General features: G+C 58.7%; 2 protein-coding genes across 3 annotated transcripts in view; one reads left to right on the top strand and one right to left on the bottom strand.

The window, feature by feature from the left end:
• The first annotated feature begins 40 nt into the window (after positions 1-40).
• On the top strand, positions 41-1233 carry NKX6-2 (NK6 homeobox 2). The gene is made up of 3 exons (XM_023185781.2): positions 41-525; positions 615-787; positions 902-1233. Exons 1-3 carry the CDS (start codon positions 120-122, stop codon positions 1154-1156), a joined length of 834 nt encoding a protein of 277 aa, XP_023041549.1. The 5' UTR covers positions 41-119; the 3' UTR covers positions 1157-1233.
• Positions 1234-2592: 1359 nt separating this feature from the next.
• The window catches only part of INPP5A (inositol polyphosphate-5-phosphatase A), a 229944-nt gene continuing 215742 nt past the window's right edge, over positions 2593-16794 (bottom strand). For both annotated transcript variants that reach the window (XM_023185783.2, XM_023185784.3), the window contains exons 13-16: positions 8295-8406; positions 5178-5246; positions 4118-4205; positions 2593-4028 (exon numbers count right to left, since the gene is read on the bottom strand). In XM_023185783.2, the coding sequence (XP_023041551.1) occupies positions 4125-4205; positions 5178-5246; positions 8295-8406 (262 nt within the window). In that variant the 3' untranslated portion in view covers positions 2593-4028; positions 4118-4124. The remainder of the gene's footprint in view (positions 4029-4117; positions 4206-5177; positions 5247-8294; positions 8407-16794) is intronic.

A 16794-nucleotide genomic window follows, 5' to 3' on the forward strand; every position in this document is an offset into this window, starting at 1 on the left:
CCCGCGCCCCGCGCTGCAGCCAACGCCCGCCCGGGCCGCGCGCAAACTTCCCGGGCCGGCGGGCAGGGGCGGCGGCGGCGGGGCCCGGATGGGAGCCCGGGCCGGCGGCGGCGGCGCCCATGGACACTAACCGCCCGGGCGCGTTCGTGCTGAGCAGTGCCCCGCTGGCCGCGCTGCACAACATGGCCGAGATGAAGACGTCGCTGTTCCCCTACGCGCTGCAGGGTCCGGCCGGCTTCAAGGCGCCCGCGCTGGGGGGCCTGGGCGCGCAGCTCCCGCTCGGGACCCCGCACGGCATCAGCGACATCCTGGGCCGGCCCGTGGGCGCGGCGGGCGGGGGCCTCCTAGGGGGGCTGCCCCGGCTTAACGGGCTCGCCTCGTCCGCCGGCGTCTACTTCGGACCCGCGGCCGCCGTGGCGCGCGGCTACCCCAAGCCCTTGGCGGAGCTGCCCGGGCGCCCGCCCATCTTCTGGCCCGGCGTGGTGCAGGGCGCGCCCTGGAGGGACCCGCGTCTGGCCGGCCCGGGTGAGTGGCCCGCGCGGGGGGTGCGGGGCGGGACGGCGCGGAGGGGACCCCGCCGACCGCTGACCCCACTCCCCTCCCCTCCCTTGCAGCCCCAGCCAGCGGCGTCCTGGACAAGGACGGGAAGAAGAAGCACTCGCGCCCGACCTTCTCGGGCCAGCAGATCTTCGCGCTGGAGAAAACCTTCGAGCAAACCAAGTACCTGGCGGGCCCGGAGCGCGCGCGTCTCGCCTACTCGCTGGGCATGACCGAGAGCCAGGTGAAGGTGAGCGCGGCGGGGCCCGGGAGAGCAGAGCCGGGGTCCGCGTCCTGCGAACGGCCATAGCCCCAGCGCCAGCCCCGGGCCCCGCGGCCGCCTGACCGCCCCGTCCGCCCCCAGGTCTGGTTCCAGAACCGCCGGACCAAGTGGCGCAAGCGGCACGCGGCGGAGATGGCGTCGGCCAAGAAGAAGCAGGACTCCGACGCCGAGAAGCTGAAGGTGGGCGGCTCGGACGCGGAGGACGACGACGAATACAACCGGCCCCTGGACCCCAACTCGGACGACGAGAAGATCACGCGGCTGCTCAAGAAGCACAAACCCTCGAACTTGGCGCTGGTCAGCCCGTGCGGCGGCGGCGCGGGGGACGCCTTGTGAGGACGCGCGGGGTGGGGGCGAGTCTATTTTTGCAGAATCCGGGGGCGGCCCCGGTGGGCGCGAGTCGCTTTGTATCATCAATAAATTATTTAACGGGTCCCCGTCGGAGCCGCCGCTCCGGAGCCTGCGCCGCGTGTTTCTTCCGTCTCGAACCCGGAGCGAGGCGGCCCCTCCCCGGCCGCGGCTTCGCCCCTGCGGGACCCGGCTTCGGGCGCGCGGCGGCCTCGGGTCCTCCGGGTTCCCGGTGCGGAGGCTGCGGGCCCCGGGCAGGCGCGAGGAGGCGGCGAAGGCGCAGGGAAGGAGCCCGGCCCGCGGGAAGGAACCGCAGCGACAGCCGTCAGGAGCCCGGACAGAGCCGGGGACGGAGCAGCAGGTACGGCCCGGCCCGCCTCGCCTCGGGGCGGATTCGGACGCGCTTGGGGGCCCCGAAAGGGCGGGTGAGCCGCGTACCCGCCTCGAGTCCCCGCGGGACGTTTTCCCTTCTTCGCTTTTCCCGCTTTGGGGCCGCGTACTCGTCGCCGCCGGGCACCTGTTCCCGCTCGGCCGAGGGGAACTTTCCAAATATTTTCCAAATCCGATATTTTCCAAATCCCTCTGCGCGTAGCGGAGCATCCCATAGGCGCGCCCTGGGCTCCGCCGGTGGAACCGGGTCTGAACCGCTGCACGGTGGCCCTTCGGTCACCTTCCCGCTAGGCCCTTCCGCGGTGGGAAGCAGTTTCTTCCGAACTAGGATCGCAAAGAGAAATCCGAAATAATTCCGCCCGCGGACGGCGGGGCCTCCCACGGGGCACGCGGGGTCAGGGAGCTGCGCCCGGCCAGGGGCTGCCCTGAAATGCCGCCAGCTCCGCGGGGCTGAGACTCCGGCTGACAAAACCCGTCCACCCTCCCGCAGCCTCTGTGGCCGGGTCTGCCCATCGCTGCATCTTAATGGGACTGTTGAGTTCTGATTTTCAAAAATTAAATGTAAATAATTATATCATTGTGGCGGTAGGATTTCTCTTGGAAGGCATTTTCGGAAACGTTAAAGAGAAATATAAGCGGCTTCAACTCGGCGCATTTTGTTTTAGGCTCTCGGCAGCCTTCACAAGGAGGCAACCCGAAGGCAGAAGCAGCGCTTTTCTGTGGGGAGCCTCTCAGCTCAGCCAGAGCAGACGGGCTTCCAAGTCTAAAGTTTTGAGGAAGGCAAAGCATTTATAGAATCCCGTTTTAAAATGATGAGGGATAAATCCTTTATTACAGTAGAAAGTCCAAAAGGCTGTTTTTCTCCTCTCAAGGAGCGGCTGGGTGTTTTGTGACAGTGTGTGATACAGTGAAATTCCAGGATTTCTAATGAGCTTGAGCTCAAGTAACAGGATATACAGGAGGCTGTTCCCCTGAGTTAGCATTTCAAAGGCGGCAGGAGAAGGGAAAGGAAGGAAAACAAAGCAACACGGGACTATTTTCACCATGGTCAATTTTATTGCTTAGGAACCAGGCCAGTCACTTCTAAAGGCCCTCAGAAGGACCAACAGCTGAAACCCGTGGGGCGGACTCCGTGTTGAACTGCGGACAGCGGCAACCACAGCAGCCACACGGTCCTGTCCTTCCACCAAGAACCGACTCCGCAGCGGACAGCAGTCACTTGCAACGGTAGTGATTTATCCCAAAACAAACACCCACCTAATGCCTTCACCCGGTCCAGGAACTCTGTAGTGTTCTAAAGTAAAATCAATAAAACATATATTTGTGTTTCATCAACAGACTCTAATCACCTTTTAATGCTGTACTTAGTGCTAGGAGAAAAATATTTGCAACAAGGTTATTACATGGGTTGTTTGTAGCGGAGCAATGAGGAAATGTACAGTTTTGTTTCTCTTTAATATTTTTATATACAGCCCATGTTAAAAGCAATTTCTATTGGAAGCAAACTAGGCTATTTCTATTTCTCCCATGATATTATTGTTGTAATGTAGAATACTTGGCACCATAAAACAGTAACAAAAGACAGACAAACGGTTTACAAAATTCTTAAAAGGTACACCCAGGCTAGCTATAAACTTCACATTCAGTTCTTAATATTACACAGAAGAACGGCACGGGAGTGACGGCCTGCCAGTGCAGACGTGCCGTGGGGCCGATCTTACCCACGATGGCGAGGCCGTGTGTCTGTTTTACGAATTTGTGTGTTGATGGACACACAGCTGAGCTCCTAGACTCCAGTGCTGCCTGCTGATGGGACTCTCTTGTGCATTCATACTGGAAAGTACATTTAGCATAAGTTTTGGTAAGATTTATAAATTATTTTTAAAAAGTATATATTTATATATATTTATATATATATAAAAATGGAAAGCAGCTGCAGTGTGATTCAAAAACCATGTGACGCAGCACAGAGTGCCGCGGAAGGGGCATCGGCAGAGACAGACCCCTTCGCCATGCTGGGGGCCACGCTGCCGGCCGGCAGAGGGAGCGCCCGTCTCGGCTTCCCCAGCCCCTGGGACACACCTCCACCTGGCAGAGGGAGGTCTCTGGACACGGGGGAGGGGTGGGGTCTCTGTGCTGGAGAAGCCCCTCCACTGACAATCATTAAAAACTGAAAACTGTGAAGTCTACGGTACAGACCCTCTTTGCTGTCTATTAGAGTTTTGACAACAGGACTGTTGACTTATTTTTAAAAAACCAATATTTCTACTTAATGTCACATGAGCAGACGAGACAGTGAGGTATGTGAGGCTGTTCCGGAATGGTCCGGAGGCTGAAGCGAAGTGTAGGGCTGGCCATCTAGCAGGTGGCGCTTGGGTGGGTTCTCGATGCAGCTTTGAAGGTGCGTATTCAGTACACGGCTACAGGGAGGGCTCACGAAGGGTCCTCTCGTGGCGCTGCCATCTCTTCCCTGTCATGGAATTCGTTAATTTGTTAAAGGAACAAACGCACCAGGAAAAGCTGTGTAAAAGCTGATCTAGAGGGAGGAGTCATATTTACCACCACGTCACTGCACGACACAACACTTGTGCACACGGGCATGAGGTTTACCTGCCCCGGGCATGATTCGGAAGGCCAGGAACACGGGCTGCAGCAGGAAGAGAGGAGGGTGTCAGCACGGTGCATGCGGGACAGCCCAGGACACGCCGCCATCTCCCGTCACACCCCTGGACCCTGCGTCTCACAAGGGCAGCCATAACCAGGCTGGGAGGAGCTGATGGCCAGCGGAGGCAGCTCGGCCCTTGTGTGCAGCCACCGCAGAGCAGGGGTTGGGAGCCCCGTGAATGTGGAACTGGAACCAGGCCGGCCATGAGAAGTTTTGCAAGGAAGGTGTTATTTCCAGGTAAAAACTTGATGGAAAAACTGATCTAAAATAATGGCTAAATAGGCCCCGAACGAAGCGGGGAAGGAAGGCTCTCCCATCCTCGGCTCTGCCGCACCTGGCAGGTCCAGCGTCTTCTCGGCGTGTGTTTGGGGCTCACAGCTCTGGGCCTCCAACGTGGAAGAAGCTAACTCATTTATTTGGCTGAAAATGAGATTTGATATGTCTCCTGTGCACACTCTCGAGGTGCAGTTGCCCGAATAAACCATTTGTGCCAGTGCCGCCCCTTGGCACGTGGTGGGAGCGCCCTCACCCCGGCTCCCCGGCTGATGGTGAGCCTGCCCCAAGAAGGCCATTAAAACACTGCGGCTGCATACTTGCAAAACAGCCGTCAGAAACGATCAGCTGTGGACGTTTTTCTACAAATAGTAAAATGATGTATTTTATTCTATTGTAACTAGTCATTTCTGCCTTCTTCCTACTTACCCACCTAGCTTATGATATTTTATTACAATTAAATCACAACAGACCAACTTGGCCTACTCTGTAGAGTCAGACTAAGAAGACAGTCTCTCCTCTCCTGCTGGCCAGGAGAGGAGAGGAGAGGAGAGGAGAGACTGGCCAACCTCCACCCACCGCCTGCCAGCCCCAGCCCCACCCGCCCACCGGCCCCAGCTCCCCAGCTCCCTAGCTTTCCCCGGTCCCCCGGCCCGGCCCCTGGACCTCCGTCTACGTCACCTTGTGGTCTCCCATGCAGACGTTGGGCCCAATGTGGTCATAGGTGACAACCTTCTCCTCGCTCTCCGACTGGAAAGGGGAAACAGAGACGGGTGGGTGTGGGCAGGTGGGGCACCCTGGGTCCAGTGGGGAGCTGACCAGCAGGAACATCAGGGTTTTGTGGGGGCAGAGAGACGGGGAGTTCGGCCCCTGCAAGCACCTCCCCAGCCTCTGCCACCCGTCCTGCCTGGCCCCTGAGAGAGAGGCCAGCCCACGGACCAAAGGCTCTGGTGGCGTGGCAGCACCTCAGCACCTTGGCCCGGGCCCTTTCGGCCAGAGGTATCTGCCTCTAGGAGGGGTCGTGTGGGGAGTCACGAGTGCTGGCCCCACTTCCTAGCTCCCCTCGCCCGGACATGCTCCTGGGCTCTCGGGGGAGTTGCAGGGGACCCTGTTCACAGGAGTGGGTGCAGCCCCGGATTTCTGTGCAGGTGTGCCCTCTGACTGAGGCAGCCCATCTAGTTCCAGTTTTCCCACTTCCATTTGTTTTTGACTGTTCTGTTAGCTTAGAACTCAGTGTTGAGATGAGACCAGACACCGAATTCCATACCACTACACAAAGCAATCTGTGCACAGTGATTCATGGCTGTGTGTCCATTTCCCAGTGGGTGCCTGTATTCCGGGCGCCTCGGGAAGGGGTTTGCTGCTGGTCAGCACTCGGCTCTGGTTGGGCTGGAATTTTATATCCACAGCTGAAGCATCTGAGACTATCGAGTTAAACTGAATTATCTTTAATGCAGTGGGAAGCTTAAGGTCAGATTTACTTTCCAGCATGGGCGCCTGCCAGAAGGGATGAAAACACAAGCTTCGGCACTGCATGCATGAGCACCTTCCCGTCTCGCGGGCAGAACGGCGCCTCCACGGAAGTGGGGAAACATTCATCAAACGCAGCGTGGTAATTTACAAAGGCAGCATAAAATTGTGGATTTTCAACTGCATAATCTTTGGACAGATAAACAAATTACGGTGGGCACAGGCAGCACGCCGCACACCTCACTGAACACTTGTCACCGAGGCTCGCAAGCAGCACCGCCCGCGTCCCGAGCCCCCTTCGGTGTTTTAGGGCTGCGGAGGCAGAATGGAGCTTGGTGACGAGGTGACGGCGCATGTCATGATGGATGAGGCTGTGGAGCGCGCCCGGTGCCCGTCTGTTTGGCCTGCACGCCCACTGCCCATTGGGTGGCCCCATGGGGAGAGCCTGTCCAAACTCTGGCCCCAGGAGGCGGGGGCTGTCAAAGGCCGCCAGATGTGTATTGTGAGGCTCTGTCCCCAACCCTGAGCATAAAGTGACAAGTCCCGGGCCCAGAGAACCCGAGAGGCTGTGAGTGATTGGAAAACGGGCTCAATGCTGCCATGCTGTGAGCTGGCAGAGCCCTAGAAATGACAGCACAATGTGGGGAGGCCACAGCCCTGCCAGCCTTCTGCCCTTGGGCACTGCTCACCGATCAGCACTTGTGTGACCTCTGACGTTTTCCCGGGGATGGCACCTGTGCCTGAGTCCCTGGGAGGCTCTTGCCCTGCCGGCAGCCCTGGGCTCCATATGCCCGACCCGTTCTCAGCGCCGGCAGGTGGGAGCACCCACCATGTGGCACCGAGGGACTGGCATGCCCACCAGTGAGCCCAGCTAGAGGGGCAGGGGTGTGTCCACAGCCAGGCTCCGGGCCGAGCCCACTCCTGGGCTTTTAGGCTTATGGCCAGCATGCTTCCTCAGTGATGGGCACAGGCCCTGCCCACAGGCCAGAGGTGGGGCTGCATAGGAGCCAGGCTGGCTGCAGACCTCAGGGGACTTCTGGCCAAGGGGCCCTGCCTCCAGCCCAGGCCCGCGCCAGGCAGGCTCCTCACAGCACAGCCAGGGACGGAGGGCAGGCTGCACCCAGGGTGCTCCAGGATGTAGGAAGGAACAGTAAGGAACCTGGCCCAGCAGACAGAGCCGTGTGGCGGAGGCCAGCAGGGTGCATCTCAGGGACCGGGGCTGCAGAGGGTCCCTGCCCTGCTGAGGGCGCACCTGCACCCAGGTGCTTGCTGTGCCTGGGGTCTGGTACCATCTGGCACAGGGACACAGACGGGCAGTGCAGGACAACAGGAGCCTCACGCAGCTGGTGTTGAGGTCGGGGTTAGTAGTGGCTCCTGTCCCTGCTCTGGGCCTGGGACAGTGGAGAGGGTGGGCAGAACCCACCAGACTGGCAGTGGTACCACCAAAGTCGCCAGCGTCCTTCCGAGTGCCCACCCATGTCATGGTCAGAGGCTCCGGCTCTGGTGCTGGGCACAGCTGCAGTTCCCACTCATGCCTGCAAGTTTCATTATTATCTCCATTTAATTTTCATTCATGGGGTTGACAAAACCAATTCAGATATTGATTCTTCTGAAAACACTCCTTATACGTTAAAATGTGGGAACCGAAGAATCACAGGATTGGCCGGGCGCAGTGGCTCCCCCCTGTAGTCCTGTAATCCTGGCACTTTGGGAGGCCGAGGTGGGCAGAAAGCTGGAGCTCAGGAGTTTGAGACCAGCCTGACCAATGTAGCAAGCAAGCCCCATCTCCTTTTTTGTAAAAAACAACAACAAAACTATTTATTAAAAAGAAATCACAGGAAATCTGAAAATTTCCCAAGGCCCAGGTCATCTCCTGAAAATGCTGCCCATTCATTGTTAACTTATCAAGGCTCCAAATGAATGTGGCTCTGATTTACAACTTAGCAAAACAACCTCAGACATTTCTACTGTGCTTCACGGCTGTGAGTGCTCGAATGCACAAGAGCACATTGACTTCCAAGGATACGACGAACTACGATTTGAAAACACTTCCTGCCGACCACCCGTGTATATTTCAAACTCACGACGATGCCGGCTGCCCATGGCCCAGGAACTCGGCTCCATCTGCTGCTGCCCTAGCTCAAGTGCTGGCTCGGAGGTGACCCAGCACTGGGGTGCAGCTCATGGCAGGATGAGGTCAGGGCCCAACCTGGCAGCATTCCCCAGACTGGGTGCCCCCACCCCCAGGGCCCTGTCACCAGGCTGGGCCAGACCAGACCCAGTGTTCCACATCCCTCTGCACCCAGGGCCGGGGCAGCACACACTCACCCTCAGCACCAGCTCCTTGGCAGACGGGGACATGAGGATGCGGTCACACCAGGCCGGGCACCGGGTGTTCATGTACTGCTCACCCTGGCGGGCGTCCTCACTGTACGGGTAGCTGGGGAGACACGAAGGCAGAGGGTCAGCCGGTCGGCTTGGCCCGTCCTCAGCCCCAAAGGGACGGCTGTGCCAATTCTCTCCCAATACACCTTAGAATGGCCAGTGCTACCCGGGGATGCATACACGTATGGAAGTTTCTAGAATATAAAACCAAATTCACAATTTAAGTTCTATATCAAATTTATTTTTACGTGAGACTAAAGTTTAGTTATAGCACAGTATCTTCACATCAGTCCTTCTTTTACTGCATGAAACTGTTGAGCTTCGGTTTTTGTTGGTATTGTTGAACATGGTCTAAAGTATGATGAAAACCTCCATGGAAACAAAATGGCAGTCAGTGTCATCTGGTCCCAGGACGCTCCTCCACCCGGCGACCCGGCCTGGCGCAGCTCGAAACGCCTCTAGGTGCAGGCAGCTCTGGGGTGTGGGGTGTGGCACCTGTGTCTCTGTTTTGACCAATGCCGCTCCCACCTCGGGGAGCGTCCAGGTACTCAGGCCATGGCCTTGGGTCCCTGCTGTGGTGGGGCGTGACTGTCCCTGACTCACTGCTTCCCGGGCCTGCCCATGCCCTCTGTGGGTCTGGGAATGGGACTGGCCACGTGGCGGTGCCAATAGCCCTGAGGGCGGAGACCTTCACTCACACAGCGCATCTCTCACCGCCCGGGGTCTGCTGGCTGTGTCTCTGCCACCCACTGCCGGCCATGGCACAGCTCATCTGGGCTCCTCAGCGGCCTTGCTGCGTCTCCGAGCCGCCGTCGGCCCTGCCCTCACACAGCAGTGCAGTCCACACACACACATGGACTCATCACGCCTCCAGATGCATGGAACATGCAAGCCTAGCCCCCACTTCTGGGCCTGCAGGTTCTCAGGGGGTCCGGCCCACCCATAAGGCTGCAAATCCACCCCCACATGGGCATGTCGTTTGGGACTGCATTGAAGTAGTAATGAATTCCACTTGGAGTGAACAAACCCTGGGGGTACTGTGGCTGAGCTCAGCCACCTGCCCCTAAGTGCAGTGTCTGCTTACTCTCAACATCTCCATGGCCTTCATCAGTGTCTCAAGAGTTTTTCAGTTAATTCCAAAATATCATACAGCACCTGTCGCGACTGGGATCTGATTCTCTATGAAATTTCCCTGTTGGCCATGATTGAGTTTTGGGTCCATCCTGGCACTGCAGCTGCAGATTCTGCAGCCCCTCCCATGCCCCCTGGACCCCGCCCACAGGGGCACCTGTGAGCCCTGTGCCCAACCATCTGGAAACAGCCGGGGACTCGGAACTTGCTCTGCCCTGACGCAGGAGCCCCCACCCTTCCCTGCGCTCCAGCGGGAGCCGTCTTCCACCCAGCCTGGGGCAGAGTCACTACTTGGTTAAAAACAAAACCTACGTAGGGCCTACATGTCATGCGTGTTTCTGAAGAGCACAGAGCATAGAACAGTTGCATGTTTCTTCAGAAGCAGCAACCTGGTGGCCTGTCCCATTTCACACGCTTGAGAGGCCGGGTCACCTTGTTCAGGAGCTTCTCAGCTGATCCCAACCGTAGACACGAGTGGAAACTGGATGCAGGTAGGGGCCTGTCCAGTCCCTGGACAGGGCGTCCACTGCCCCCCGCCACCGCCCCTCCCCCCCCCGGCCCCCCCCCCCCGCCCCCCCCCGAGCTGCCCCCCCGGACATGCATCCACTGCCCCCCTAGAACTGCCCTCCGGACACACATCCACTGCCCCCCGACACGTCCACTGCCCCCCAGACATGGGTCCACTGCATACACAGCGGCAGCACCGAGGCCTGGCCAGCTCCCTGCAGGGTACCCATGGGCGGGCAGGCAGTCCAGGGGCAGTGCGCCCCACGAGTGCCCAATCAGGGCCTGCACAGGTGGCCTGAGCTTCCCAAGGATGGTGGCTGTGCTGAGCCACACCATCTGGGCAGCCCCCGGCCGGGCCAAGGTCAGGGTGGAGGGGCTGCGGGGCTCTGGTCAGGCCTGGACGCTCTGCACAGGTGGGATCTGCTGTTTCTCAGGGCAGCCGTGGCCGTGCTGAAGCACGACATTCCCGGATGAGAAGGCAGCAGCGTGTGCGCTCAGAGGAACTGTGGCCTCCGCCAGCCGAGACAACACAGGATGTGCCCGTGAGTGCAGAGCCTGCTTCGCCCTTGCTGCTCTCTGCTGCCACTGCGGGCGTTCTGCATGTGGAGGGCAGGCTCTTGCTGCCAGAAGCATTTCTACTGGCAGCTGGGGCCCCACGGTCACCACACGAGGGTCTGGCGAGGTGGCGACGCTGCCCCATAAGAGCCCACGAGAGCAGCTGAAACTAAGCAGCGCTGGGAGACGCCAGTTTGGAAGGAAACTTCCAGAAGCCTCCATCTCATGCCTCTCACACCAGTGACATCTCCACTGCAGACACTCCCATGGCGAGGCCGGTCTGGGCATCTCACCTGAGGCAGCAGCACGGACCTGTAGGACCCAGCAGGGGTGCACCCTGGGGCCACAGTTCAGCATAAATGCGAGTTCCGGGACTGACACAGCACACTAAAGGTGATTCTAAACAGGAAGCTGGAGCCGAACCAGTTCTCACTCCCCGCGTACCCCATGGAGCCCGGAGCGCCGGTGCCGCCTGACGCCCCCTCGGGGCATGAAGAGAAGCCAGGTGTGGCAGGAAGCAAGCCGCCCTCTGTCCACAGGACAGGGTCTCATGGGCATTGCTGCTCAGACAGACTGGGCTCCAGGGATGAGCAAGGGAGAGCAGGGAGGCCTGAGGGAAAGCAGCTTCCTCAGCCCATCTGCTCCAGGAGGGGCTGCCCTGGGAGTGTTCACAGGCGACTCAACAGGAGGAAGGAGCCTGGGTGAGAAGGGTGTCCTGGCCTGGCTGTCGGGGGCAGCACCCTCAATCCACCACCAGGGGTGCTCTGGCCCCCAACACCCAGGGAGAAATGCAGGCGGGACTGGTTCCACCTGGGTCTGGGGAAGGCCAGTGCACACCATCGCTGTACCCATATGTGGGAGGCACTGGCGGGGCCACACCAGGGAGAAGCAGGATGCGGGGCCTGGACGCTGCCCACCAATGACTGACGCAGGAGTGCCAGGCATGTGGGCTTATCTGAAAGCACACCTGCTAGGTGGGCGGAGACAAAGGACAAGGGTGCACCTGCCCCCATAGCATGGGAGCGGCTGTGACAGGGTGAACAATCGTGTTCCTGTGCTTGCCTACAGGCACTGCCCTTCCTCCCTGCCCCTTTCCTCTCCACAGGATGCGGGCAGCGGCCCCTGTGTAGGCTGCACGGCAGATTGTTTGCTGTGGCCAGGCTGACTGGCCCTGCTGACAAGGCCCAGCTTTAGGACCTGAGCAGACTGGGCTGGGCAGGGCAGGTAGGGTCGCCACAGGCCTGAGAAGCAGACAACAGGTGGCTTCCCGTGCAACTTGCAGGCACCACCAGCAACGCTGGCTTCAGACACCTGCTTCCAAAAACACACCAGCTGCCCCTGAAACTCCTGAAAAGGAAAAGGCCCTAAGACCAAAGAAAAAGACCAAACAATTACAGCTGCGGCAACACTGAAGCTACCGAGTGGGAGGAGGAAGCAGCACAGAAGTCTTCCAAGAGGGTCTGGGGGACTGGGCACGGGGGCTCACACCTGTCATCCCAGCACTTTGAGAGGCTGAGGCAGGAGGATCGCTTGAGCCCAGGAGTTTGAGACCAGCCTGGACAACATAGTAAGACCCCGTCTCTATACAAAATAAAAAAGTTAGCCAGGCGTGGTGGTGCACACTTGTAGTCCCAGCTACTTGGGAGGCTGAGGGGGGAAAATCGTTGGGGCTGCAGGGAGCCAAGATCACCGCTGCACTCCAGCCTGGGCAGCAGAGCTAGAGGCTGTGTTGGGTGCTCCCCTCACCCACATCTCGAGGGACAAAGCTCTTGGGGTGACCAGAGCCCTTGGCAGGCCTTTCTGTGGGATGGGTTCCCTCACTATCCTCCCCTTTGGCACAGGTCCCACAGTCTGAAGGAGCCGCAGGCAGCCAGGGCTCGTGGCCACCAGGCGGACGGGCAGCCTCGCTCCCTCCTGAGCAGCCAGCTTGCAGGAAGTAGAGCTCATTTTGCTAGATAATTATTACACTATTAACACACATCTAAAGACAGAAGAATGTAAATTATGGCCCACAGAAAGTTTGAAAGGGGCCTCCTAATTCCTAATTTAAAAATATATGTGTCCGTTGAAGAGAGACGACCTCTGGCTGGACTCGTCTGGGCAGTTCACTCCTGTGTGGCGTATGTTTTTGTCTTTTTCAAAAGTTCAAACTTGATCTTGCTCAGTAATCGTTTGATTAATGAAAACATCCTTTCCCGCCTCTGAGAGTCCGTCTTTCTTTGGGGAGGAGTGATTTTTTCCCATTCGACGTGCTGTGAGTACAATAAAAACTTTGGAACATTTTGACAGGTAGCGATGGAACTTCTAAATTTTTCCATTTATTTCAGTAAACTTCACAGGGAGGCACACACAAGGCCAAGCACACATGGGAAGTGGGTGTTCACCTGCTCACTGCACACCGCCCGGTCCACAGCCTGGAGGCCTCCACCTGAGAAGGCGGTGGGAGGTGATTCCCCGCCTGCAGCAATGGCACACCGTGGATTCCCAGGACCTCCTCTCCACCCCGCTTTAAACTCACTCGTGGAGCTGTGCGCAGTGGCGGCTAGTTGCTGTGGCCTCCGTGTCAGTGCTGTCTGTCCCACTCTTCGTGGGCACTGGGGACACTTCCAAGTTTTGGGCAGTTCTGGAGTTGGCGTGTGGCCCCCGTGGGTCTCTGGGACCCCTGCGGCAGTCTGCAAGGGGAGATCTGTTCTGCATTCACGACGACACTAAGGCGATATCCGCTGATTTCACAGAGCTGGCGTTGCATGGACGTGGCAAACATTGCCCAAAGTGGTAAAACTGCTGGCGCTGGCGTGGGAACCAGGCAGAGGCCAGGCCGTGTGGGGCAGGGTCTCTCCCAGCGTCAATCCCTCAGCACTAAACAAAAAGCCACCTCCACTCACGAGTGAAGCAGGAAAAATCATTCCTTATGTTGAACTTCAGGCCTGGGAGATGGGGTCTTGGGCTGGGTGGGATGAGATGAGGCCTCCAGGGAGCCCTCTGCCCAGAGGGACGACGTGGCCCTCGTCTCTCAGGGGAGCGTGCCTGCATCTGAGTTGTCAGCTAAAGCAGCTGCTCGTTTTCACAGACGCCGTATTTTGCCAGAAAGATTGACAGACAGACGGTGGTAACTTAGAGCTTGGTGGCTGACAGGCATTTTCCCCAGAAGGGCGGACGAGCCTGTCTCTTCCAGCAGCAGCGGATGCCATTTACTGCCAATGACAAAATGTAAGCTTTCAAGAAGACCCCAGAGTGTTGGAAAATGTATTCCTCATGGAGGCTGGCGGTGTCCCCACCACACAGACTCCTCCGCGGAGCTCCGCCATTCTGAGGAAGGTGCTGCATGCACTGAGTGCCAGACGTGCCACATCGAGACTCCCACACCCTGGGTGGCTGGGATTTCCTGGGACCTGTGTGCACGGCCGCCAGATCATGCCCTGGTGGAAGGCGCCTTCCCCATGCATCGGTATTTTTTTCACAAAAATGTTACTTATGTAAACATGTAATGAGTTTGTTGTTACTTTTAAAATGAACTAATAAATATTTAAAAACTGATGGCAAAGACCAATAGATGGAACACATATGGACAAAAGCTCCGGGGTCCTCAGTAGCTGGAAGAGGGAAGCGGCCGGGCCACCAGGGCAGCCAGCGAGGTTCTGCGGGGCCATTTCGACGACGGCATGTGGTTTTCTTCTTAATAAATAGAATGACGTAGTCTCTTCACTACGTAAGGAGTCCACAGACACAGGGAGCCCTCAGGCAATGGACGTGACAGTTCCCATCTTCCATACACACAGTGTCCACACAGACAAAGAGGGAGAGCTGACTACGCGCAGCACCACGGCCTCCATGAGGAAACGCAGTGCCCCCCACGTTGCGGAAGCAGCACCACGGCCCCCACGAGGAAATGCAGTGCCCCCCAGGTTCCGGAAGCTGTAACAGGAGCCACCTAATGGCCGGCGACACTGTGGTGACTTGGGAGCGTTGGGCTCTCTGGCTGCAGAGGGGCTGATGTGGGGGCGGGTACGGTCGGGCAGGCCTGGGGGTGATGTGGGGCGGGTATGGTCGGGCAGGCCTGGGGCTGATGTGGGGGCGGGTACGGTCAGGCAGGCCTGGGGCTGATGTGGGGGCGGGTACGGTCGGGCAGGCTGCGGAGGGGCTGATGTGGGGCGGGTACGGTTGGGCAGGCCTGGGCTGATGTGGGGCGGGTACGGTCGGGCAGGCTGCGGAGGGGCTGATGTGGGGCGGGTACGGTCGGGCAGGCCTGGGCTGATGTGGGGCGGGTACGGTCGGGCAGGCTGCGGAGGGCCTGAAGCCTGCCCAGAGGAGATGGTACCATCCTCAGGGAGACGCTGAGGCCGCGAGGGGTGAGCAATGTGCCCAACTCTAGTGTCGGGGGCAGAGCCGGGACTCTGGTTCCGGAGGCACTGCCCTCGCCAGCCTGTTTTACACGGGATTTGGTGGGAAATGCTAACGCCTGGAAATGCGTGCTGGCACGCCAGTGGAGAGGTTGCCGCGGAGCCGTCTTAAATCTGTTTATCTTAGAGTTAATGACGGTGAATTCTCAAAGTTAAACTAAAAATCAGAAATCCACTTCTAGCTAGGATGCACAAAAGGCGGCGGCTCCACGCTACCGCTGGGGTGTCCAAATCCCCATCACCTGAGCCTGGCTGTACCCTTTCTGGCAACATGACAGCATTCAGTTACAATTCATCCAGAGCAGAGTTCTATCCATCCATGGGATCAGTGGCAAACACCTTTGCGGGAGAAGACCCCGCTGGTCTTCAGACCCATCTGCCAATGATATGTTTCCTGGCGTCACTCGGCCAGTGTGCACCAACGCCCCGGGTACGGCTATTCCCGGAACTCTGCGCTAGGAATGCCGTCTCCTCCCAGGGTCAGCAGGTGCGGGATCTCCCCGTGGAGTGCCTGCCACCCGCAGGAGGGTCCTGCCCACCAATGCTGACGTGGTGCCTCAAGCCGCTCCAAGGCAGTGAGCTCACCTCCGCCCAAAACTGGGGTGGGGACTGGGTGGCAGGGGCAGGAAGATGCACTTGGCTGCTCAGCCGGTTTGAAATGTGTTCACTCAAACCAGAACAGCAAAAACTATGAAACGATTCTGAAAACCAGGAGCCACGGTGCGAAGGAGATGCTGCCAGACCAGCAGGTGCAGATGGCGGCTCGGCTCCCAGCTTCTGAGGAGCTGGGGCAGACACAGGCCTCAGGCAGGCCGTGGCAAGGATGCCCCCCAAGGCCTCAGAGCCCTGGCAGCCTTTGGGAAAGCACAGGAAGGCCAACGCATCCTGACAGGTGTGAAGCTGCACGGGGCAGAGTGTGAGGTGGCAGGTGGATGAGCCTGGCATGCAGGGGCACTTGGGACCCCCTGGCAGGGCAGAAGCAGGGGGAAAGCAGAAGCCGATCTCACACAGCCAAATGCCGAAGAGCAAGCCCGGCCGGCATGGGCACCCTGGGAATGCTGGGGGTCAGGGGTCCACGGATCTTTCTGGAATGCCACTGGGCACGAGGGTCTGTCTGGGGGCCTGTGTCTCCAGCAGTCAGACTTCAGATCCAAGAGGGACCAGGGAACCCTCCAGGAAGAGGGGTGTGGGCCTGAGATCCCCTGGGGCTTCCTGCCCCTCCTGCAGGATGAGGCTGGCGTGCCTGGCAGGGAGCCTTGGTGTCTTTGCAGAACAGGAAGGTCTTGTGAGGAGGGTGGGAGGACTGGGCCACCACTGCCTTCCAGAGGCTCCTCCGACCTGTCTGAAAACTCCCCTGGACACCAAAGTGCTCTGCCACTTTCAAGGCTCAGCCCTCAGCGCTGACTCTGACTTCGGGAAAGCCTGTGTCAGCTTTCTGAGGCTGCATCCTCCAGCTCCCAACCTTGCTCCCAGCTGAGAGGCAAAGTCCACATCTGCCAGTGGAAGTCCCCTGCAGCTTCCAACAGTGAGAACTGCTCTGTGCCAGCAAATCTGCATAGAAATGCACACAAACACCCACACCCAGGCACACATCTCCATGCGTGAACACACACACACACACCCATAGAACGCACAGCCACATGCATATGCCCTACACACACACGCGTCACACATGCTCTCACTCATGCTCACATATGCAACCATGTATGCAAGCACACCTCGTGCACACACATCCACAACTGTGTGAGGCATGTCCCACACACATTGGCACCAGGTCTGCACATCCACGGAGGCCACGCAACATCTGCACCAGGTCTGCACATCCACGGACGCCACGCAACGTCTGCACC

The sequence above is a fragment of the Piliocolobus tephrosceles genome, chromosome 9, assembly GCF_002776525.5.
Source record: "Piliocolobus tephrosceles isolate RC106 chromosome 9, ASM277652v3, whole genome shotgun sequence".
Classification (NCBI taxonomy): Eukaryota; Metazoa; Chordata; class Mammalia; order Primates; family Cercopithecidae; genus Piliocolobus; species Piliocolobus tephrosceles.

Excerpts from the sequence above, each read along its gene's own strand:
- NKX6-2 (XM_023185781.2), top strand. The coding sequence starts at position 120 with ATGGACACTAACCGCCCGGGCGCGTTCGTGCTGAGCAGTGCCCCGCTG. Across the intron at positions 526-614 it reads CCCGCGTCTGGCCGGCCCGG|CCCCAGCCAGCGGCGTCCTG; the intron begins GTGAGTGGCCCG and ends CCTCCCTTGCAG. Across the intron at positions 788-901 it reads TGACCGAGAGCCAGGTGAAG|GTCTGGTTCCAGAACCGCCG; the intron begins GTGAGCGCGGCG and ends GTCCGCCCCCAG.